Below are 24,698 nucleotides of genomic sequence, written 5' to 3'. Positions count from 1 at the left end.
ACAGCCTGCAAGCTCTAGCCTACACTGTGGCAATTACCACTTTGTCCCAGCTCTTCAAGCAACACTGGTGCCCGACATGGAACAAATATGGATTTGGCTGGGTCCCTAGGGGAAGGAAACATCCTCCCTGGGAGTAATGTAAGGTCTGGAAGAGACAGTTAGTCTCCACCTGTATTGGCTTAAGCAGCTGCCTCTAAATGAGGGCACTCATCTGAGCAAGAAGGGCTTATAACTGGATGACCATGCTGCCTCATAACTACACAGTACCTAGTAACACAGACTGTCAGGTGCTTCCTCATTCTATAGTCCTTATAAAACATGAGACCAGCAAGAGGCAGGGTCTTCCCCCGAAGCACAACCCACAGTAAGTTCAGTACTGGCCTGAAGACACAACTTCCCATGTGACGCCAAGATTATACATCTTGCATTTGTAGCAAATATACCACCACTGATATATCCTTGCCAAAAAACTACTTAACTTTTAATCTAATCATGAGGAAACAATTAGACAAATCCAAGTTGGGAAACCTACAAAACAACTGGTGTAGGTTCTTAAAAAAAAAAAATCACAGTTATAAAAAAAGACGACACAGGAACTGTGCTAGATTAAAGGACACTAAAGAAGCACAACGAAGCAATGCGATCCTTCTGAAGTGAGCACTTTCATGAAGTGTCACTCTGTTTTCAACACACGCTCAGAGTTCAGGGGAACACAAATGTGGCAAAATGCTCATAGCAGGGTAATAGACTCAGGGGAATTCAAAATGATGGCATAATGTAAATCAGGGTTACAGCATTAAGAGGTTTTAAAACTAGCTTTTACTTGTAACTAGCAATTTTAATTATAACTAGTGACAATATTTTTTCTCATTTTTTTAAACTTCCTCAAATGTTCAATTTCTCTGTCCATCACAGAAAAGTGATTTATGTTGCAGTTAAACAAAAAGGGACTCTAGAGAAATACTTACGAGAGCAGGTGGCAGTCTGCCACTCCAGACACTGTCCATATGGAAAAGAGATTATGTAGGCATTCGAGTCAACGCATCGCTTCGTGCTGCTGCACCACATACACTCCATTCCGTTGCTGGTACAGTTGGAACACGACGTCCTTAAAGAGCATGGCTTTTTGCAAGGCCTTGCATTTTGATTTGGACTAACTGGAATACATCAGCAAATATAATTATTTTATTTGTTAACTGCTTTCTAACACAAGTATACGAGTTTCGTTCATTTTGTTGTTTAGGGAATGTTTCAATTAAGCCAAGTGTGGGATAAAAATTAGAGTTAAAATTGTATGATAAGGTAAATGAGAATGAAGATGACATGTCAATACTTCTTAAATTTATTATCTAATTTGAAATTTATAATACTTTGGAAATTTTTAATCGTTTACAAAGTACATAAAATTGTATAATTTAAATTTTTTTAATAGAAATGTAATACATGACCTAGGTTTTTCTATCCATTGGCTAAATATTATGTACACTAACATTATTTACTTTTCTAGCTAGCCATAATTCTATAAACATTCCACACTTTATCAAAGCAACAAACAAAAATAAAACAGTTTACTATAAAATTTTTACATAAAATGTAATATTTATCACACCCATTAAGATGACTATTTTTTTAAATGTTGGCAAGGATGTGGAGAAATTGGAAGCCTGTACACTACTTGTGGAAATGTTAAAATGGTGAGGCTTCCATAGCAAACAGTATGGCAATTCCTCAAAAAATTAAACACAGAATTACCATATGATACAGCAATTCCACTTCTGGCTACGTACCTAGAAGACATGAAGGCAGGAACTGGAACAGATATTTGTACACCCACGTTCATAGCATCATTATTCACAATAGTCAGTAGGTGGAAGCAACAAGTGTCCATCAATATATGAATGGATAAACAAAATGTGGTATATACATACAATGGATAATTATTCATGTTTAAACAGGAATGAAATTCTGACATATGTTACAACATGGGTGAACTTGGAAGACATTATGCTAAGAGAAATAAGCCAGTCACAAATGGACAAACACCTTATGATTCCACTTATATGAGATACTTAGAGCAGTCAAACTCATAGAGACAGGAAGTGGAAGGCGGCTGTCAGGGGCTGGAGGAGGGATGAGTGGGGAGTTACTGCGTAATGGATATGGAGTTTCAGTTTGGGAAGATGAAAAAGTTCTGAAGATGGATAGTGTTGATAGATTAACAACAATGTGGATATGCTTAATGACAGTGAACTCTATACTTAAAAAATGTTTTAAAAAGTCAATTATATCTCAAAAACACTGAAGGGAAAAATGGTTAAAATTATAAATTTTATGTTATGTATATTCTTCTGCAATACAAAATATAGTATTTAAAAAAAGAGAAAAGAATTCAATATTCCTTTCTCACTTAACAAAAACCCATTTCAAAAGATGGAACAGCAAGGTTTCTCTTCATTTGCCAACTGAAATAATAGATCTGTAAGATTAAAATGATTCTAAATTAGTTGTTGATCTTAATGATAAATCTTTCTTACAAAGACTATTATTATAAAAGTAAAACACATTAAAATATTAAGAACAGATTATTACTATACTGTAACTACAACCATATGTTCATAATCTCACTATTTTAACCAAGAAATAAAGATCGTATAAAACAATACAATTTTGATATTTTCATAAGTTAAGGCTGAGGTCACTAATAGTAAGTGGGGAATGTTAATAAAGATAAAATATACATTGAAATCAGCATCATAAAAAGATGGTGAAAGTTACTTCAGGCCTACATAGCATCACACCATGGAAGAGGGTAGTGGGAAGAAGGGTTGGAAACATATTTTTAAAGAATACTAGTTTACTGGACTACTTACCAACAGGTTTTTCACAGACAAGACCATCTGCCATAGAGGTACAAGGATTAGCTTTTAAGCCTGCCACGGCTGCCCTTTCTAGATACGCACAGAACCCAGAATCATTGGGTTCACCAGGAAGCCACTGTAGTGTTGTGTTTGTAAATGGTGACATGTCTTCCCATCCCCAGTACGATATATTGATCTTGCGTAAGCCTACCCAAGGTGATACTTTCTGTAAACAATAGCAAAAGGGACATTTTAAAAAAGTGAGATGTAAAAATCCTGCATCATATTCCTTAGCAAACAGTTCATTATCATTAAAAATTACATTTGAAAATATATAGAACTGCCTTTCTAAGGACTTCGAGTACTAAGGATAATTAACAATTCCAGCACATCTTGGAGAATTATGTATAATAGAACACTATGTTTAAAACATATTTTGTGTTTAGTGACATGACTGGGGTCATTTCTTTAGCCCTCGTGAACCTCAGTTTTCTATAAAATGGTGATATCTGATATAAATACCTACCTTATGAGGGAAGATCACTAAAAAAACTTAACATATTGTGTTGCTGCTACTGTTACTGCTACTTCTGCTGCAGCTACTATTACTACTGTTACTACCAATCTAATCAGTTGTGGAGTTAAGAATCTAAAGCTAAACTGACATTTTATGCACTGTGAGAAAACAGAAAACAAAATCAATGAACAGTATATAAAGGCTGAGTGAAGACTTCACAACAGGTTCACAAAGGACTAGGAAGAAGGGCCTCTCTCCTAGTTCAGACCTCTACTAGTACACAAGGACTTTAGTGCAGTTTTAGATAAATTAATGTCATCTATTTTCATTATTAAAGAGATCAAGAAAACTAATAAAATCTTTGACCCTGATGCCTAAATTTAATTAAGAGGTTGACAAATGCCATCAAAGTAAACTTTCTTAGTGCTCTCAATAATATTTCAAAAGTTGCTTAGAAACAAAATATATGCTGTATTTATATACCTTATTTTAATCATTACTCAATTTTAAAATATTATTCTAATGAGACTGAAAAAATAATGATATATTCTTGGTCCAAGGTACTCTCTTTACAAAATTTTTTAGATTATGAACACCTCTTTTTCTTTCCTTGTTTCTGCTTTAGAGTTATGCTTTTCTTTTTGAGATTTTATTTTTCATTTTTTCTAGCTTTCTTGAGGTATAATTGACAAATGAAAATTATACCTATATAAGGTGTATGATTTTTTTTTGGTATATGTACACGTTATGAAATGATTATCACAATCAAGCTAATTAACATACCCATATGTATATATATATTTTCTTTATACATCCATGTATCCGTTGATGGACACTTAAGTTGTGTCCATAGCTTGGCTATTGTGAATAATGCTGCAATGAACATAGAAGTGCAGATATCTCTTCAAGATACTGACTTAATTTCCTTTGGATATATACCTAGACATGGGACAGCTGGGTCATATGATAGTTTTCATTTTTTGAGGAAACTCCATACCATTTTCCAAATTGACTATACTGCTTACATTCCCACCAACAGTATACAAGAGTTCCTGTTCTCCTCATCTTTGCCAATATATGTTACCTCTTTTTTTTTTTTTGCGGCACGCGGGCCTCTCACACTGTTGTGGCCTCTCCCGTTGCGGAGCACAGGCTCCAGACGCACAGGCTCAGCGGCCATGGCTCACGGGCCCAGCCGCTCCGCAGCACGTGGGATCCTCCCGGACCGGGGCATGAACCCGTGTCCCCTGCATCGGCAGGCAGTGGACTCTCAACCACTGTGCCACCAGGGAAGCCCACCTCTTATCTTTTTGATAACAGCCATTCTAACAGGTGTGAGGTGATATCTCAATTGGTTTTGATTTGCATCTTTCTGATGATTACTGCTGTTGAGCTTTTCATCATATATCTGGCTGGCCATTTTTATGTCTTCTTTGAAAAATTTCTATGTCCTTTGCCCATTTTTTAACTGGGTTATTTATTTTCTGTTGAATTATTTGAGTTCTTTATATATTTTGGACATTAAATCTTTATTAGATGTATGGTTTACATTCTCTCCCATTCCATAGGTTGTCTCTTCACTTTTTTTTTTTTTTTAACCTATTTTTGGCTATGTTGGGTCTTCGTTGCTGTGAGCAGGCTTGCTCTAGTTGCAGCTAGCAAGGGCTACTCTTCATTGCAGTGTGTGGGCTTCTCATTGCGGTGGCTTCTCTTGCTGCGGAGCATGAGCTCTAGGCATGCGGGCTTCAGTAGTTGCGGTACGTGAGCTCAGTTGTTGTGCCTCATGAGCTCTAGAGCGCAGGCTCAGTAGTTATGGTGCATGGGCTTAGTTGCTCCGTGGCATGTGGGATCTTCCTGGACCAGGGCTCGTACCCGTGTCCCCTGCATTGGCAGGCAGATTCTTAACCACTGTGCCACCAGGGAAGCCCTGTCTCTTCACTCTTGATTATCTCCTTTGCTATGCAGAATCTTACTAGTTTGACACAATCTCATTTATCTATATTTGCTCTTGTCTGTGCTTTTCGGGTCACATCCAAAAAATCATTGCCCTGACCAATGCTGAGATTTTTTCTTGTGTTTTCCTCTTGCAGTTTTACAGTTTCGAGTCTTAATGTGTGTAAGTCTTTAATCCATTTTGAATTGATTTTTTAATATGGTGTAAGATAAGGATCTACTTCCATTCTTCTGCATAAGAATAGCCAGCATTATTCATTGAAGAGATTGTCCTTTTCCCATCGTGTGTTCTTGGCACCTCTGTCAAACATCAACTGAGCATAAATGCTTGGATTTATTTGGGGTTATTATAATGTGTCTTGGTGAAAGTCTCGTTATGTTTCATCTATTTGAGGTTCTTTGGGATTTATGGATCTGGATGTTCTTTTCCCTCTCCATATTTGGGAAGTTTCCTGTAATTATTCCTTTAAATGAGCTTTCTGCCGCTTTCTCTTTTCCACGAGGGCAAGCCTGGAGCCTGAGTCTGTGGGTGCAGGCCTGGATCCTAGGTCTGAAGGGCCAGTCTGGCACAAGGATCCACTGGGGTAGGACTGGTAACTGAGTACAAAGTGGTGAGCCTGGAACCTGGTCCACAGTGGCAGGCCTGCAGCCTGGTCCATGGTCCAGTTTGGAGCCTGGAACTGTGGGAGCCACCCAGGAGCATGCATCCACAGGGCTTACCTGGCACTGGATCAGGCCATGAGCCTGAATCCTATGGACTGGTGCTGGGGCAAGCCGGGCACCTGGGCCATCAAGTATGGTCATGAAGCTGCAGGGGCTAGCCTGGTACCAGGGTCCACTGGGGCAAGCCTGGTCCTGAGTCTTCTGACGCCTAAGTCCATGGCGGTGGGCCTGGTACCTGGGATCATAGGGAGGGCCTGAAGCCTGAGTCCACTGGGATGAGCCTGACCCTGGGTCTCTACAGGCCAGCCCAGTGCTGGGGTCTAATGGGGAGGGTGTGGATCCTAGGTCTCCTGTTTCCTAGGGATATGGGGGACTAGCCTGGAGGCTGAGTCTGCGGGTGCCAGCCTGCAGCCTGAGGCCACAGGAGCCAGTGTGGCACTGGGATATGCCTGACGCCTGGGTCCACAGGGATAATCCAGGCACCGGGGTTCACTAGAGCAGGCCTGGAAGTAGGGTCCAAAGCAAAATCGGTGCTCATTTCATTCTCCTTCCCCTTTGCAGAGGGTATTTCTCACCCTTTCTCACCGTGCTTCCTGTACCGTGCAGGCTTAGCGGAAGGATGACGCAGGTAATGTGAAACTGTCCTTTCTACCATCTTCAATGAGTGTTTTCTTATTTCTGTGTTCCCCCCACCGCCCCCAACCCGGTGCTATAATCTCTTACCTGGACTCCTTAGCTTTTGTAAAGGTATTTTGTATATGGATGAGTGTTCAAATCAATGTTTCTGTGAGGGAATGAGTGCTGCAAACTCCCATTCTATCACCTTGCTGACATCATTCCTAAACATTTCTACCTTAAATATACATAATAATAATTTATGTTCTCAGTTACCAAGCTAATAATATTATAATGTGAAGTAGCTTCAAAACTCCACATCATCTTTTTTTTTTTTTTTACATTACTGCCAGGATAGAGAAAAATATGTCCCTCCACTTGAGTCTTTAACAATATAGAAATAAGATATATAAATCCAGTATTTATTCTAAATATGTTGTACAAATGGTCCTAGAGAGCTTATAAAGAACCCGTAGACCTAGAAATTTATAGTGTATAAATATAACAATTTTCACACAGAAAATACTCAACAAATATTTCTTAAATGAAATTAAAATATTATGAATATTCATTATAACAGTAGATCTCATATCACCTAAGTAGAGTACTGTACACATAGTAGGTAGTCAACAAATTTTCCTAAGCAAGGCCATTAGAACAGAGATGCTTATTTTCCAACATCCAATTCCTGAGACAGAGATAGTGCTTAATAAATAATGTTTCTAATTATAAAAATACACATGCTGCTTTGCCTTGTGATCATCATATATTTCATACTTATTCTCAAAGATATTTTGATAACAAAAAAGCTATAACATTTTTATAGTTCTGGATAATAACAACAGGAATCAATCCAACATAGCTATTTCAGATTAATGACTGTGCTTCACATTACAGCAACTCTGTCTATATTTCCAAACTATCTATAGTAAAAACAAGTCATTTAAAATGAAATATTATTCTCTAAATCATCATGATAAGAATCTGCAAGGAAGAGGAGAGGAACAGAAAAATAAGCAGTTGATAAAACATTTAAAGTAACTATTACGCAGTAAATGAACTGGACAGGCAGTTGAAGAATGAAAGATAAATTACTATATTATGAAAATTTACTGCAGCACACCATAAATCATTGCAACATTTCATTAGCCATTTCTGATAAGTAAATGATCATTTGATCCAGGATACCTGTTTAAAGTGCATGAATTTGTCAATCTTTATTTGCTACAGAAAGGTTACCTTAAGTTTATACAACTGCAATGACTCAGGATATAATTCATTTTATATAAAGATATGCTTAGCGGAATGTCACCTTGCAGAAAATTCCACCTTTGAAATTTTGCTAAAGCTCATATTTCTAATGAAATAAAACATTCTTCATTTACAGGGCAGGCTATGCCACAAACTACTGAATCTAAGTTCGTCATACATCCGAAATAATTGTTGGTCTAATCTTTATGACTTATAATCATAAGCATATACACACTACTATATATAAAATAGATAACTAATAAGGACCTACTGTATAATCATAAGAAAAAGTGAGCAACTTATGTAAGAAATCTTGAAATATGAAACTTCTAAAATAGCATATTTCAAGTTTAAAATGTAAAAACTAAAAATAATGTATTTTAAACAAGGAAAATAGCAATAGAGCTCAAATGCCAAACACTAGTACTTTCTAAAACTCAAAGAATGTGGATCTACCAATAAGACGCTCTTTATAAGTTATACATATTCAGTAGAACTAATTTCCAAGTGTTCATTGATAACTGAATCTCAATTTTGTAATTAAAGAAATGAAGCTCTTGGTAGTACAAGAATATAAATAGATCTTAAATTATGTTGTATGCTCCATATGACTAAAAATAAAACTTTACAAATAATACCCTGTCAATATTTTCTAAAATATTTTTTAAAAATCAACAGATCTCTCCTAGATGACACCACCTGCATCTTACCCTCAACCATAAGGCTGGTAGCTCTCAAACAAGGCAAATTAAGAGAAAAAACAGAGGCACTTCTCTGACCTCCTTACAAATATCTTCATGCGCTGGCCAACTCAAAGTCCTGCAATAATTAACTACAGCATTACTCTAGGAAACTCCTTAAGTCCACGTTACTGGTCAGGTATCCATCCTCTACCTTCATACATCACCCGGTGTGCATCTATCATTGCAATTATCACACTCTGGTATAACTGTGTTTGTATTTCTCCCCCATAAGCTCTTTAACAACAGTGATTGTTTTTGATCTCTATATTCTCAGCAAGCAGTAGACTGCCAAGTACAATGAAGGTGCTCAATAAATTTGTACTAAATGAATGAAGATTAGCCCATCCTTCCCAGAAATACAGCTTCAGTTCACACAAAAATGATTTTACAGATCAATTTTTCATACAAATTTAATTATTATAGTTTTTCTTTTCCCCATTAATATCAAGCATATAACAAATGTTTGACAGCCAAGTATCACAATGTGATATCCACGTAAAACTTTTGAATATTTATAAAAACTGGAGGTATAATAAATTTATCAATTTTATTAATGGGGGAGGGCTTTGACTCTACAGATATAAAATGGCATTAGAAATTAAATTATCTGTATCAATACTCATGAGAAATACACACACTAATACCACCACAAAAATTATGGCAGGCAATAGTAATGAACTGAATGTTCATACAAACATTTCAGAAGAGTATGTGTTTAAGTCCCTCTAATTTTTTAACATTTATACAAAACTGTTCTTATATCACTTTTTAAAAATCAGATGCTTGTTCCCCTGTTATTAGCAAAAGGAAAATCAGTAACATATATTCCTATTCTTTAGCATAAATCAGAAACGATCTTAAGAAGGAAAAGGTCCTAGTATAATTAGTGGGGGTGGGTGGAGGAAGGCTTTGTAAAGTGGAAAAATTAAAACACTATTCTGGGGCAAATATTTTTCTACAGTCAATATCAATATTATTAACTATTCATCAAATAAATTCATTTAGTTACTTAAGAATTCATTATCTAATTAATGATTCTTGGAAATAGTAGTTACAGCAGTAGTGGAAACAGACATACAAAAATAATCTTTAAAATGCAAACAATAATAATGATAACTTTAGTAAACACTAAGAAATAAAATGTATCTATGCTCTTCACATACAATACCCCATTTATTTCTCACAATAAACATATAAGGTAGCTATGATTACTATATCCCAGTTTACAGATGAGGAACATAAACTGGGGAGGCTAACTTGCTACTAAGCTGTGGAGGTAAGCAGTATGTCCACACTGCATGCTCTCCATCATTTTGATACGCTGTCCTCAATGCTGCTTAAAAATCAGCTATACCAAGGAAGTATTACTTAACTGTTTCAATAGCAAGCAATTGGTAATCTTTGCTCTGAAAAGTTTTCAAGCCAAAACCATATCCACTGCACTGCAGAGTGGAGTTCTGTAGCACCAACAGACCCTTGTCCAATAAAAGCCATAAACTAAGGTCAAAAAAAGTCATTGAGATCTAATATAGTTTTCAAAGAAATAGTTGAATTATAGCCATATCTCCATTATTTGTAGAGAAATCATGCCACTTTGTGGATTATTTACCACAGGGTGTCTACGTGTGTGTGTGTGTATCTTAAACATTGGCCAAATCTTGTACACACCTCAGATCTGAGGTATTTATTATTGTTTAGCTTTATCACTTACCTGATCTATATTGAGCTCTAATTTTATTTTGACACAAAATACAAAAATCTTCAATGATGCTATGACAGTTTATATTATCTTAGTATATTTCAAGTATGTATATGAACTAAATAAGGTATTTTAAATTAGATTTAGTAAATTATTTCTAAATCTCCTACAACTTAAGAGTTGACTATATTTTTTCTTTTCTTTAATTGACGTATAATTGACATATAACATTATATTATTTTCAGGTATACAAAATAATGATTCAATATTTGTATATATTGTGGAATGATCACCACATAAGTCTACTTAACATCTGTCACCATACACAGTTTCCTTGTGATGAGGATTTTTAAGATCCACTCTCCTAGCACGTTTCAAATACATAATACAGTATTATTACCTATAGTCACCATGCCATGAATTGCAGCCCCATGGCTTGTTTATTTTGTAACTGTAAGTCTGTACCTTTTGACCCCCTTCACCCATTTTGCCCACCCTCCACCCTTGCCTCTGACAACTACCAATCTGTTCTTTGTATCTTTGAGCTTGGTTTTTTGTTTTTTCATGTGTATTCTTGTTTCTTTGTTTTAAATTCAACACAGAAGTGAGATCACAGGGTACTGAAATCTTGCCATTTGCAACAACACGGATGGCTCTTGAGGGCATTATGCTAAGTGAAATGAGTCAGAGAGAGAAAGAAAATGATCTCACTTACATGTGGAACCTAAAAAAAAAAATCCAAAAACAATATATATCACAATATTACAAATATAAAATCATTATGTTGTCTACCTGAAACAACACATCAAATATACCTCAATTTTTTTTTTTTTTTTTTTGCGGTACGCGGACCTCTCACTGTTGTGGCCTCTCCCGTTGCGGAGCACAGGCTCCGGATGCGCAGGCTCAGCGGCCATGGCTCACGGGCCCAGCCGCTCCGCGGCATGCGGGATCTTCCCGGACCGGGGCACGAACCCGTGTGCCCTGCATCGGCAGACGGACTCTCAACCACTGAGCCACCAGGGAAGCCCTATACCTCAATTTTTAAAAATGTCCTCAAGACATTTCAAGTAAGTATCTAAATAAGATATTTCAAAACAATATTTAGTAAATTATTTCCAAATCTCCAACTTAATATGTTCTTAAGAGTTGACTGTATTTTAACATCCCAAGAACAGAAAATACTGTGAGTTCCTATTAAAAATTTCTTATAAAATGATATTTGACATTATTTCCAAGGAAATATTCCATTTTCTATGGACCAACTCTCTAGGAAATTGAAACTGTTCCCAAATGCTGTATGTTCCAAATCTCCCATGTACTTTAAAAATCAGTTTAAGTCCTGCTAACTATTTGTATATTATTTCAAGCAAATCTATACCGAGGAAAATAGTATAATTCAAAAACTTAACCCACAGAACACACACACAAAGATACATATATACAAATATAGCCAATGTGTTGGTCTAGTGTTCTAATTATAAGGGACATCCCAAAATTATTACACTTCAAAACAAATTCTTAAATTATATGCACAAGTTTTAAAGTATATTTAAAGTATATTTATTCATATGAGATGTCTTCTTGGTAAGATAATGCAATGGTTTACTGAGCAAAACATGAGATGAGTAATTTAGAAAACTTTATTACCAAAGTAATCAGTTCTACACTTTTACTTCAACGATTTAGTAAAAATAATGTATTAAAAAACAAAAAGAGGCTGAATGAACCATTGCCAATGGTTACAGGACTATCAGCATATTTCCATAATAAAAACAAGTATAGTTGTTACCTGTTGCGTATACTTCTGTATTTCATCCAGTACAAATTCTACTTCTTTCGAGGTTGTTAATGAAGCAAGATTTCCACTAAGATTATAGCAATAAAGTTTTGCATTGTCATAGTTTTCTCTACTGGAATTAATTCTAAGACAAGCATCCCCGATATGATTCCATCCTTCTCCACAAAGATGAGCTAGTCAAAAAAACAATTATATATTATTTTTAGATTACCAAAAAGCATGTGTATTTTTCAATTATTTTAGAATTCTAAATACAACTTCGGTATTTGTTTAAATAATTTTAACAATAAAAATTTAAATATATCACTATAACATACCAAACTAAATGTGTCTAATAGTTTGATGAAGAATAAGAAGATCCTAATTTTTTCTTTAATTCTTAAACATAAGAAAAGCTACGGCTCTATAACATCTGTTAAAATGTGTTGACTGTTAGGTTTTCTGTGTAAACCTAGTGTACTGGCATATGGTTTCTCAGCAAGTAAAATCACTACTGCACTTATGTCCCAAAGTGCAATTTATATAATACAAGATCACTTTAATAGAAAAATAACCAGCACATAACAAAAGCAATTTCAAAGTTATCCTACAAGTGTAGCTAATTGTCCTCTAAAGCTAATTTCCATAGCCCAGGTGTACGATTTTGATATAAGCTGGGTTCTTTGATTCTTTAATTATAACTGTGGGGCGAGAAGTCTCATTTCATTTACGTATAGTAAAGAAGCTATAAGCTTTGCTTTCTAGTATTTATTTTTACACAGTCATTCAGGTCTTTCGAAAGTTTAAACATACCATTCAGTAACAGTGGTTTATCCTTAGGGTCCAAATTGAACTTAAAACAGTGCCTATTTTCTAAAACATGGATTTATAAATACAATATAAAGTTATGCTCTAGTCTGCATTAATTAACATTGCAGTGTTTTATTAACACACCCATCTATGAAGTTTCACTACATTTTAGTTTCCACATCACTAAATATATCAGTGCCTCTTGCCCTTTCAGCCTTGGATGCATTAATACAATCTTTATGGAATTATTATAAAGCAGCAATTCTCAAATATTCTGGTCTCAAGACCCCTTTCACTCTTAAAAATTATTGAGAACTCCACATATTTTTCCCTTATGCATTTTATATCTATTGGGTTTGATCATATTAAAAATAAAAACTGATCTTTTAAAAATATACTTATTCATTTAAAATTATAATTTAAATTTTTATTACAAACACACTTCTCCAGTTTCTGGGATGTCTTGCCCCTTTATGCTATTATAGGCTTGAAGAAGATGTACCATCAAATTTTCTCCTTAGGAGCAGTTCAAATCAGGTCCCTGGCATCAAAAAATTGACATGGGTTGATAAATAAATAGGGCATGGATAGGCAGAGAGATCAGGAATAAAGCAGAGGAAAATGTGCATCATAGAATCTAGGGTGAGGGTGTTGGGTATCCTCTCTACAATTTTTTCAGTTTTTCTATGTTTGAAATTTTTCATAATAAAATGTTGGGGAAAAATATAACAACTTAAAATAAATAGCATATTTAATTTTTTAATTATAGTCTCCAAAACCCAAAATAGTGAAAAGTGTGGCATTGTTTTATAAATATTTTTGCAAATCTCTTTAGTATTGGTTTAATATAACTGTATTCTCGTATCTGCATCTACATTCAATCTATTGGAATCACGTATTATGTAGCCTTTGGAAAACTATTTACATAGCAAACCTATAACAGAATGAGAATCACAAAAGCAAATAATATCTTAGTATTACAGGGTACTCTGGTTCTTTAATAACTGCTGTCCTGTTAAAGTAGGTAATGAGAATAACACATGGTGCTTGGAACACAGCAACCCCTCAATAAACTGGAGTCATTTAATAAGACTTTCAAACACGTCTGTTTTCATTTTCGGGCTACACATATAGCAATCTTCCTTGACTTCTGAAATCTAAAGTACCAAATCACTTTAAGGAAAGAGTGCAAAAGTTTTGGTTAAATTTCGGCTGTTTCTTTCCTACTAAATCAAGGAAGGATTTACATTAGTTTTGCCTGTCGCTTATTTTTTTATAAAATCAAAAATACCTGGTTGATAAATCATACAAATGCAAACAACGCATGGGCCTTTGAGGCTAAACTAAATTATAGCACTGACCCAAATGTTTTGATGTTTTAGGCTTCCATAGTATTGAGCATTAACTCAGCTTTAGAGTTAAAAGGATAGCAGTTAATTTTTTCAATAAGTTTAGTTAGACAAATTCAAATTGCCAATTTTATATGAGATCAATGGGAAAAATGCAATTCACAAATTTTCATGGAAAAGTGCAACTACTATACAGACTGGGCCCTCCATTTAGAGCATTCACTTCCTTGAGACAAGCTGAATGGAAACCAAACTATATATATACACCAAGCTGGTTCTTACTAAATATGAACACAGGACAAGGTAAGTTAGTACATAATAAAATATTTTATTCTATTTATTATTCTCCAAAATAATAGCCTGGTCAAGTAGAACCCTTATACCAAACCAAAATATTTTCCCAAGCAATGAATAGATGGGTACTACCAAATAAAACTTCACTATTATTTTTCCAAATTTCCACTGGTAATCTAATTCCCTTCTTATTGAGTAATATTCCTTTAAACATATATATTCCTTCAGTCAAATCTTATTTTAGTCTAGCATTTTCTTTGTCTTTTTAAAGAGACTTTATAAGTATTTTTTCTGATCTACATGTTATTTTTAGATTTTAACACTTAGAAATCATTACTTTCAAGTTTAGTGTCATATGACTAATGCTTCTCAAATCCTGCCTACTGCATTAATATTCTCTAATTTACTCAAAGTGAACACACATGCATGTATCACTATTTAAAAGCTTCAAAAGTCAGCACATAGAGAAAATTCCAAAACCTCAATCGTACTTTTAAAGGCAATCTAATTTTTATTTTCTTACATGAACTTATATAAGAAAGACTTAAATCCTGTGATGGAATTTTCCAACACTTTCTAGAACTACATAGGTTCAGAAAATTTTTCTATGAAAGAATTTAAAAAAAAAATCATGATATAGAAACAGGCAAAAAACTGAACAGAAATAGAACTCCCAGTTATTAGTCCCCTCTGCCATTTACAAGTCAGGCACTTTGAAGCAAGTCACATAACCAGTGTGTCTCAGCTTATCTGTATAATAAGAAAATGGAACTGGTTAAATATCTATACAAGTTTTCAATTTTCTGCTTTTCTCTTTCACATTTGAAAAAAAGAGTACTTAGGGTCCACTAAGAAGAGTGTTAGCTATAAAAATTAAATTGAAATTTCTTTTTAATGAGTTTTGGGACTTCCCTGGTGGCACAGTTGTTAAGACCCCACACTTCCAATGCAGGGGGCCCAGAAACTAGATCCCATATGCATGCCACAACTAAGAGTTCACATGCCACAACTAAGGAGCTGGCAAGCCGCAACTAAGGAGTACACATGCTGCAACTAAGGAGCTGGCGAGACACAATTAAGGAGCCTGCCTGCCACAACTAAGACCTGGCACAACCTAATTAATTAATTATTTTTTAAAAAATAAAAAAAATGAGTTTTGCTCTGGTTTGCAGAACTTAGATTCTCATTAAATCATATAACAATTACTATAAATGTTTCAATTTGTAACAAAAAAGCAGTCAGTAAAAAACAGTTCCTGAAATTTAAAAAACAAAGGGCACTTAAAAAATAAATCCAATATGCTAAAATGTTAACATTGCTAGATCTGGATACTAGTCTGAATACTTTTTATTTTCTATGTTTTTAAGACATAATTTTTTAATTGAACAGTATTCTGATCAAGTCAATAGCATAATAAATACAAGAAACCTTGAACATCTTAAAAGAATTAGAAATGAACATACAAACTTTTCTTGTAGAAACACTGCTATCATTACTCCAATATTATTGTTTATTTGCTACTGATTTAATTTTAGAAAATGGAATGTTCTTACTAAACGTTCTTTACTATAATGGCATTCATCTGTGGACTATAAAACTCATTTACCAAATTGAAATCTTTACCTGGTAAAGCCTGGCACTCCTGTTGTCTCTGATCCCACTGGCAATTCAAGTTTAGTGAACAGCTTTTACAGCTGGTAAGTTTGTTACAAATCTGCTCATTTCTCACATGACATTTGGTATAGTTTTTCACAGACTAGAAAATTAAAAGATAAAGCATGTTATTTTTCACCTTTGTACAGCAATGACTCTTAAACTTCAGTGTACATATAAGTTACCTGGTGAGCTTTACAATACAGATTTCTAACACCAAATCCAATTGTACTGAATCAGAATTTCTCTTACTCATTTCTTTATTTAAACAAAGTTCTTCGAATTAGAATGTGTGCTTACTGGAAAAACGTGCAAATTACACAATTTGAAACAGAAACCATGTAATGAAAACCTATTCTATTGAATCTGATAACAGGTTTCCAATTCAATAAATAAAGCCAATACACAAAGTCATTTCTCTCAATGATCACATGAAAGAATTCTAGTCATAATAAAACTATCATACAGATCTTTGGGAATGAAGTAGAAATGATGAGTAGAAAAACTTAAAGAGATGTTTTATCAAAATCCAATAAAATCTAAAAAGATAAATTATTTTCTCAATAACTCAAACTAATTTTACTTCCACAGACATTAAATAATGGTTTTGGTTAATTGATGTTTCTCCTGTACGTATCTGTCACATTTCCATAATGGAGGTTGAAAAGAACCTGCAAAAGTTACATTTTGATCAGTCCTATTATACAACTATCATATTTCAACTAATTCCAGCTCTAAGAGGTTAAAGGTTAAAAAAGAAAAAAAAGGCAACATAGGAACTTTGGTGTGAGTTCCCTGCACATACCAAGTTTCAATATTTCACATAATATTTTTAGCATCTATGATAATGAAAATCAAATTCTAAAATTTTGGGCTCAACTCTTCCTGTTACTCGTTTTGAGAAAAAAACAAAAAGGAAAAAACACATGCTGCACCCTGAGGTCCCTTTTATTTCCGTAGGCAGACATACTTACCTCAGGCTTTCTCATGTAAGGGTGTTAAATAGTTCTCTTCAACCAAAAAACTTAACAGTTAAAATTTGCTTATAACTCGCCCACATATAAAAATGGTTGAAGCAATTTTTATCCTCTTAAATATATACTTTAAAATGTCACCCATCAAATATTTATTTATAAACTACTATACTTTCCAACATAAAATACATTGCGGTCACCTCCATTTCAAAGATGTTAATTTCTTTAGAGCAAATTGCATATACTATAAGGTCACAGATTAAAAGTACATAGATAGGGGCTTCCCTGGTGGCGCAGTGGATAAGAGTCCGCCTGCCAATGCAGGGGACACGGGTTCGTGCCCCGGTCTGGGAAGATCCCACATGCCGCGGAGCGGCTGGGCCCGTGAGCCATGGTCGCTGAGCCTGTGCGTCCGGAGCCTGTGCTCCACAACCGGAGAGGCCACAACAGTGAGAGGCCCACGTACCGCAAAAAAAAAAAAAAAAGAAAAAAAGTACATAGATACTAATGTTTATCTTACTCATCCTAAAATAATCGCAGAAGAAATATTTTTTTAAAACCCAAATTACATTGCAACTCTTATTCAACCATCACGTTTTCATTAAGAACATATAAATTTTCTTAATGTTGTTTTTCTGATTCATAGCTTTTTGTTCTCATATAGTATATAAATCTTAGTATTATTCTATACAATTATTATAGTTCCAAACATCTGTTAACTAAAAATAAATTTACTTGAATCATCTGATAAATAAAATAACCTATAAAAAAGACAAGAGAATGGCTAACAACATGTTAGAATAAGAGAAAGAATAACAGCTTAATGCCAATCTTTAGAATAACAATGGTAACATCAGAGTCACCATCCAAATAACTCAACTGCTCTTCATTAAGAATGGTATCATTGGGACTTCCCTGGTGGCATAGTGGTTAAGAATCCGCCTGCCAATGCAGGGGACACAGGTTCAAGCCCTGGTCCAGAAGATCCCACATGCCACAGAGCAACTAAGCCCAGGCACCACAACTACCGAGCCTGCGCTCTTAGCCCGTGAGCCACAACTAATAAGCCTGCATGCCACAACTACTGAAGCCCGTGCACCCAGAGCCCATGCTCTGCAACAAGAGAAGCCACTGCAATGAGAAGCACACACAGCGCAACAAAGAGTAGCCACTGCTTGCTGCAACTAGAGAAAGCCCACGAACAGCAACGAAGACCCACTGCAGCCAAAAATAAATTTATTTAAAAAAAAAAGAACAGTATAATCATTTATTGATACTGAAACAGTACAAAAGATGAAATTATATTTCAGTCACACACAGGGCCAATTTATTCAATGATGGAAGAAAGCTGACTGTTACTTTGAAACATGGCTGGCATTTTTTGGCCTAATGAACCAGATGTACATTAGTAAACAGACTGTGAAGCATAACCATTATTCTACTCATCTTCATCCTACTATATTTAGATGTAAATTTAAAATGAAAATCTGTAAGAAGTAAGGTTATTGGAGCTATTAGAGCACAAAATATGCAACTTGCAGTAACTATGACTATAGTTAGAATCTCAGTGGAATCTCAGTGGACATCATTTACACTAAAATCTCATAGACCTTTCTGTATCCATTAGCATTTGGTTTAGCTTAATCATCAGACATTCTGATAAAACCGTCCAAAAGACATATTATATCAAAGTCTAAATTACAAGTGAGTACCATCTGCTCACTTATACTATCTCACCCAGTACTTTCCTTGTTAACACATCATTATCAAAAATAACTCTAAAGCAAAAGGCCACTTTTAAAAATGAACACTTGATAACAATTTGCATAATACAATTTTTGAGATATGTGTATTTTCATATAGTGTAAATGTCTAAACACAAATTAACTCAGTTACCAAGCAAATTTTTAAGTAAAATCTGCTTGCAATTTTTATCTAATAACATTCTCCATTTTAGTCCCTTATTCCTATATTTTATTTTACTTACCTCCTACTTCCACATTATTCACTAATGTAACTCCCATTAGATGAATATTATGCAAGTATAAAAAATAATTCAAATTTTCAAAGTGAGTCATGTCATATTAACATTAAAACTCAAATAAAATTGAGGTATCTATTATCATTACAGCAATTCATATCACTGAAAAGTATACACCAACACAGTATGTATGAAAACAAAAGGGTTCAATCTGATTAGTCAATAATTCAATATTTTCCTTCATTTTAAGTTTTAAATATTATTTTAGAATAGAATCATACAACTAAGTATTTTGAAATATGACTGGTTACTAAAGAAAAATTTTAGATGATAAAATAAAAACTTATTACTTAGTTTTCAAATTCTCTTTTCTTTACCTTTTACTTCTGCCTGGTATCTTGAAAAACAAGTGGATAGTTTTCTTGATTAATAAAAATTCAGAAAAATAAAAAATAATATGTATTTAGTTGAAAATCTGTCTGCACACTATTTAGTTATTTAAGCTATACTCCAATAAGAGAATCTGTAACCCTACTAAACATAATTGTTAATACTTTAAAAATTTTTTTCCTTCAACTTGTTGACATCCTCTAAAAAATATGGGACATTTTGATGCTACCCACTTAAAAGTTAATTTTTGCTGCTCTTAATCCATTTTAATCTATCATCAATACTAATTTTATTATTTTTTCAATACTCTTATCTATAATAGGGTTCTCAACCTCATCACTAGTGAAATTTTGAGCCAGACAATTATTTCTTGTGGGAGGGCTGTTCATTCATTGTAGGATGTTTAGCAGCATCCCTGGCTTTCTCCATAGTAGATGCCAGTAGCAGCCCCACAGTTGTGACAACCCAAAAAATACGCATTGCCAAATGTCCCTCCTGGGGACAATATTGCCTCAGAGAACCAGAGATCTAAAGACAGATAAAAGGAAAACTACCACTGTCAATACTTCAGATTAAACTCGCACACAAAGTGTATAAACAAAACCTAAACCACACCACTGTTCATGCATGTCTGACAAGAATCTCACGGATATGACTTATATAATATAATCCTTATATAATCCTATTTTCATCAGCACAGAAGACAATGTTTATAGCTACAGTCTTTTCTTAAAAACAATTTTTGAAAGGATTTTCCCAACCTTATATATGAAAAGAAGTAAAAGTTTCCAGATTCAAAATGGAATCTAGACTGACAAATATGAGCAAGGAACTACAGGCTGAATTTACAACATACCAGGAAGTAGGTGATTTCCTACATACTTTCTAAATGTCTTTTTTTTTTTTTGAAGTATAGTTGGTTTACCATATTGAATTAGCTTCAGGTGTGCAACATAGTGATTCAACATTTTTAAAGATTATATACTCCATTTAACATTCTTACAAAACAATGGCTATAACTCCCTGCGCTGGACAATATATCCTTGTTGCTTATCAATTTTATACATAGTAGTTTGTATCTCTTAATCTCATACCCCTATTTCACCCTTCCCCCTTCTAAATATCTTGATAAGGAAAGTGCTATTTTGTACAGTGGTACTAAATGGTAAGCTAACGATTATGAAGTAGCATGTTAGCTACAACATCATTTACCCATAAATACTAACCATACTGCAGTTACTGTTTGATGAAATGCATTTCTTGTCATCGCACCACTGGCACCCATTTGTATTGGCAGTACAGCTGGCACAATCTGCATATCTGTAACATCTGTCATCAGAAGCAGCTGTGATACAAATGAGAGAACATATCAGGATGAAAAAGAAAATGTCACACGTCTTAATTCACATATTTTTAACATCTGTTAAGAATCACTAAGACATTTTTAAACCATAAATATAACCATCAATATCAAAATAAATTCTTCAATATGAACTCAATTTTGTAATTTAATTATATTTAAAGGGATTTAGATACCTCCTAGACTCATCTTTATTCAGTCTACCAGGATCCTACAGCCATTTAAAATTTACACATTAAAATAAGTAATTAATTAATTAATTAAAATTTACACATTATGGAGGGAGAAAAAGATTTAGAGGTATTTTACTAAACAAAATGTATTACTATATATCTAAAAGAAAACATTATAACAAATACTCATTGCTTATTATTCTTCATAAAGATATTTAGAGACATGACTTATTATAGATTAGCAAAACTTGATTTGTTAATTGTAGCACCAAAAATGTATAAGAGCCCCACTCATTTAAAGAAAATTGAACAATTTTTATCCAAATCATTCCTTATAAATAAATATTTATTAGTAATTATTCATAAGTTTGATTATTCAATATTTTATAAGAAATATTAAATTATAACAAAACTCATCAAAATTCTAGAAAATTTTTAACTTTATGGTCTGCCTTGGCAATAATTCAGAAAGAAAAAAATTACCAAATGCAGAATAAATTACTTCATTTTTTTTCTTTGAAGCATACAGTATATCTTAGGGTGTATTTGAAAGCATTTTTTACTTACATATGAAAATAATTCATATATATGGCCATGTTACATATACAAATTGATATATAAATATTACATACAGAATTCAAAAAAGAAAACTAAAAATAGCTAATAAAGATATTAAATTACTAATCACTGCTAAATTCAAACATTAGAATTCCTAATTAGAGAATCTGAGTTTTTAATTTCTGAAAGCTACTAAGGTAATTCTTACAAGCAGAATGCATTTCCATTTCTAGCCAAATAAAGAAGCTTTGTTCCAAATATAAGAAAGAAAAAAAATGTTTACCTGTTTTCAGAGGGCACTTTGCTCTAAGAATATTATTAGTATTCCCAGACTCCCAAGATTCACAGTGATTTTTATTCCAAATACATTTTATCCCTGGACCAGCATTTTTACAAAGTTCTTCATCTCTGAAAGCCTTGCAATTTGGAGGCTTGTATACAAGTATATCATTAAGGAGTACACTAGAAAATCCTCCAAATATATACATGGACCTATTAGAGACAAAATAAGAATCTTAAAGGAACAATATTAAGAAAAGTCTCTGTCTAATGTGTTAGTTTTAAAAATAAATTTAAATACACATTTTACATTATCTTATCTAGTTAGGAAACAATTTTTTAGAAATATATAGTAGCTGTATATACTATAATAAGATACACTTTAGACAATAAGATATACTTTAGAATTGCTATATAGAATTATAATTTTTGAATACAAAGAATTTAGAAATTAGATATAGAGTTCTTCATATAGTGTTTTACTATCCTCTTGTAAAATAAAAAGACCAAGAGTAAAATTATCAAAAAGATTTTCAAAGTTTCAATTTGAAAAGCCCAGATGATTACTGAATTAATACTACCAATGCCAAAAAATTTGACATGCCCTCAAAACAGCCTAATTTTTGTTTCTAAAAATATTATTAACACAATAAATGGAAAAGATCAGAAAATGCTTCAAGAATATCTTTTATTATTTAAAAAAAGTAAAATAAAAATCAACCAAATGCAGTTTTCAACAGAGAAGCCTAGAGGTTTTATGTTTACACTCTGAATTTCTTTTATTTCAGTTTCAAAAGCTAACTGATATCAGTTACACAGCTTCATTACGATTAAGTTCTGACTACTTTTAGTATTATATTGGAGAATTTTTACATAATTAGAATAAGGTAGTAATAAAATGAACTTATGAAAAATGTCATGAATTACAAATTTTAAGCTAATGAATGATCTAGCATATTGTTTACTGTCACAAGCCCACATTAACGAACTTTTGCTATAGAAATAGCAAAATCATAATAACTTAAAGGATGAAGGTAACTTAATGATCATCCAGTCCAAATTCCCAGTGGATAGAACAGTCTTAAAGGCCAGAGAGGTTAAGAGATTTGTCAAAAGTCACACATTCAGCTATGACAGAACCAAAATGAGAATCTAATTCTTCTCACTTCCCTTGCTCTCCTCAGAAGAAATATGTGGCTAGCCTTTCTATCACTTCAGACTGATCTTTTTTAAGGAAGTCATTCATGATCTGATCTCTGGAAAAAGGAAAGAAGGCAGGATGACTTTTTAAAAGAGTATCTGAAGTTCTATCTCAGCACCTTTCCTTTGATACTCCCCTGCCCCTTAAATAAATTTAAACAAAAAAGAAATGAAGGATATGGTTAATGAAGCAAAATTCATTCCACGGTATTACAGGGATATAGAAAATCCAATCCATTAAGTACAAACAATAATTTTTTTAAAAAATAACAAAATATGTGGGTAGTATAACTGATAAATGTGCTTCTTTTACCCATTAATGACAACTGCAGAGTGTCCAAATCTGTTGACATCTCTATGAAGGTTTGGTTTTGGTAATATTTTCCATTCATCACAAGCTAGGAAAATGAAAACAGCAAAACAAAAAGTGAAAAAAAAGAACTATTTAGGACAAATATAAAATAATCATTGGCCAAATAAAGATACAATACTTAAAATTAGGAAGCCTTTCATTAATTTTCCATGCCTACAATTTAGTATCATTACTCAACTAGCATTATTCCTTAGATAAAAATAACTTCTGCCTAAAATTATCACAAATAATTTTACATGTATGAGAATAAAGGAAATCAAAGGAAAAAAATTAGATGAACTTTACATTGGAGGATAATTTCAATGACATATTTTATTAAATAAACCAAGAATCATATAGTAAAATTCATTAATGTCAATACTGGGCAAACCCATCAGAAAGTTAAATCACGAAATCAAATTTTACATGCATGCATGCAAAATTAAATGGAATATATAATACTCAATGAAAGAATGCCTAAAAATGGAATCATCAAAATAAAATATTTAAATCAGTTTAATGATTCGATATTTCAAAGGAATAGTTTTCATTTTATGTAAAGGAGAAGAGCTTTAGTTGCAAAAAATAGAAAAAAATGAAAAAAAGAAACCTAAATAATTCATGAGCTACATAAAGACTATGGAAAGAAAAATGATTAAAGAAAACTGTTCATCATTTAAATATAGCCTCAGAATTGACACATGTATTAATAGAGATTTTGAGATGTCAAATAATTCAGTATTCAGTGACTAGAAACGTTCTCAGGACAGTGTTTTAGATTTTATCCTCTTAGACATGGCATATCTAAAAGCAGGCCTTGGTATTTAATACAAGCACATAGATGGAACAAGGTTTAAAACAAATTTATTTCATTTTTTGGTAACTTAGAAGCCCTTTTGAAACAAGAAAATAATCTCAAATACAATTAGTTGTAATGAATTACTTGTTTTCTTATATAAGCAATCATGCCTATTACACTAGAAATGAAATAATAAATTTGGCTTTAATTCAATATTATTACTAGTAAAGATCAAAGGAATCACAAAAACGAAAACCACAGTTTAGAACATTAAACTGGAAGACTGAGAGCAATAAAATATATCTTGAATTATATCTCCCACTCTCTCAGTGTATTCTGAGGTTCACAAATCTGCCCCAAAAGGGGTATTCCTTAGTTGATATAATCTCTCTCTACAGTTCACAAAGTACATGAACCTATTAACTACTCTCAAAAGAGAGAGTACAA

At 33.3% G+C, this 24,698-nt stretch overlaps 1 protein-coding gene across 2 annotated transcripts in view; it reads right to left on the bottom strand.

Moving 5' to 3' along the window:
- ATRNL1 (attractin like 1) overlaps nt 1-24,698 on the bottom strand; it is a 706,327-nt gene that overhangs the window by 551,240 nt on the left and 130,389 nt on the right. For both annotated transcript variants that reach the window (XM_049697036.1, XM_049697035.1), the window contains exons 11-17: nt 23,414-23,498; nt 21,905-22,113; nt 20,757-20,875; nt 16,156-16,288; nt 12,092-12,273; nt 2,871-3,084; nt 969-1,157 (exon numbers count right to left, since the gene is read on the bottom strand). In XM_049697036.1, the coding sequence (XP_049552993.1) occupies nt 969-1,157; nt 2,871-3,084; nt 12,092-12,273; nt 16,156-16,288; nt 20,757-20,875; nt 21,905-22,113; nt 23,414-23,498 (1,131 nt within the window). The remainder of the gene's footprint in view (nt 1-968; nt 1,158-2,870; nt 3,085-12,091; nt 12,274-16,155; nt 16,289-20,756; nt 20,876-21,904; nt 22,114-23,413; nt 23,499-24,698) is intronic.

This window comes from Orcinus orca, chromosome 14 (genome assembly GCF_937001465.1).
Source record: "Orcinus orca chromosome 14, mOrcOrc1.1, whole genome shotgun sequence".
NCBI classification, from domain to species: Eukaryota; Metazoa; Chordata; class Mammalia; order Artiodactyla; family Delphinidae; genus Orcinus; species Orcinus orca.
The sequence above is the reverse complement of the archived record's forward strand: the minus strand, read 5'-3'. Positions and strand labels throughout refer to the sequence as shown.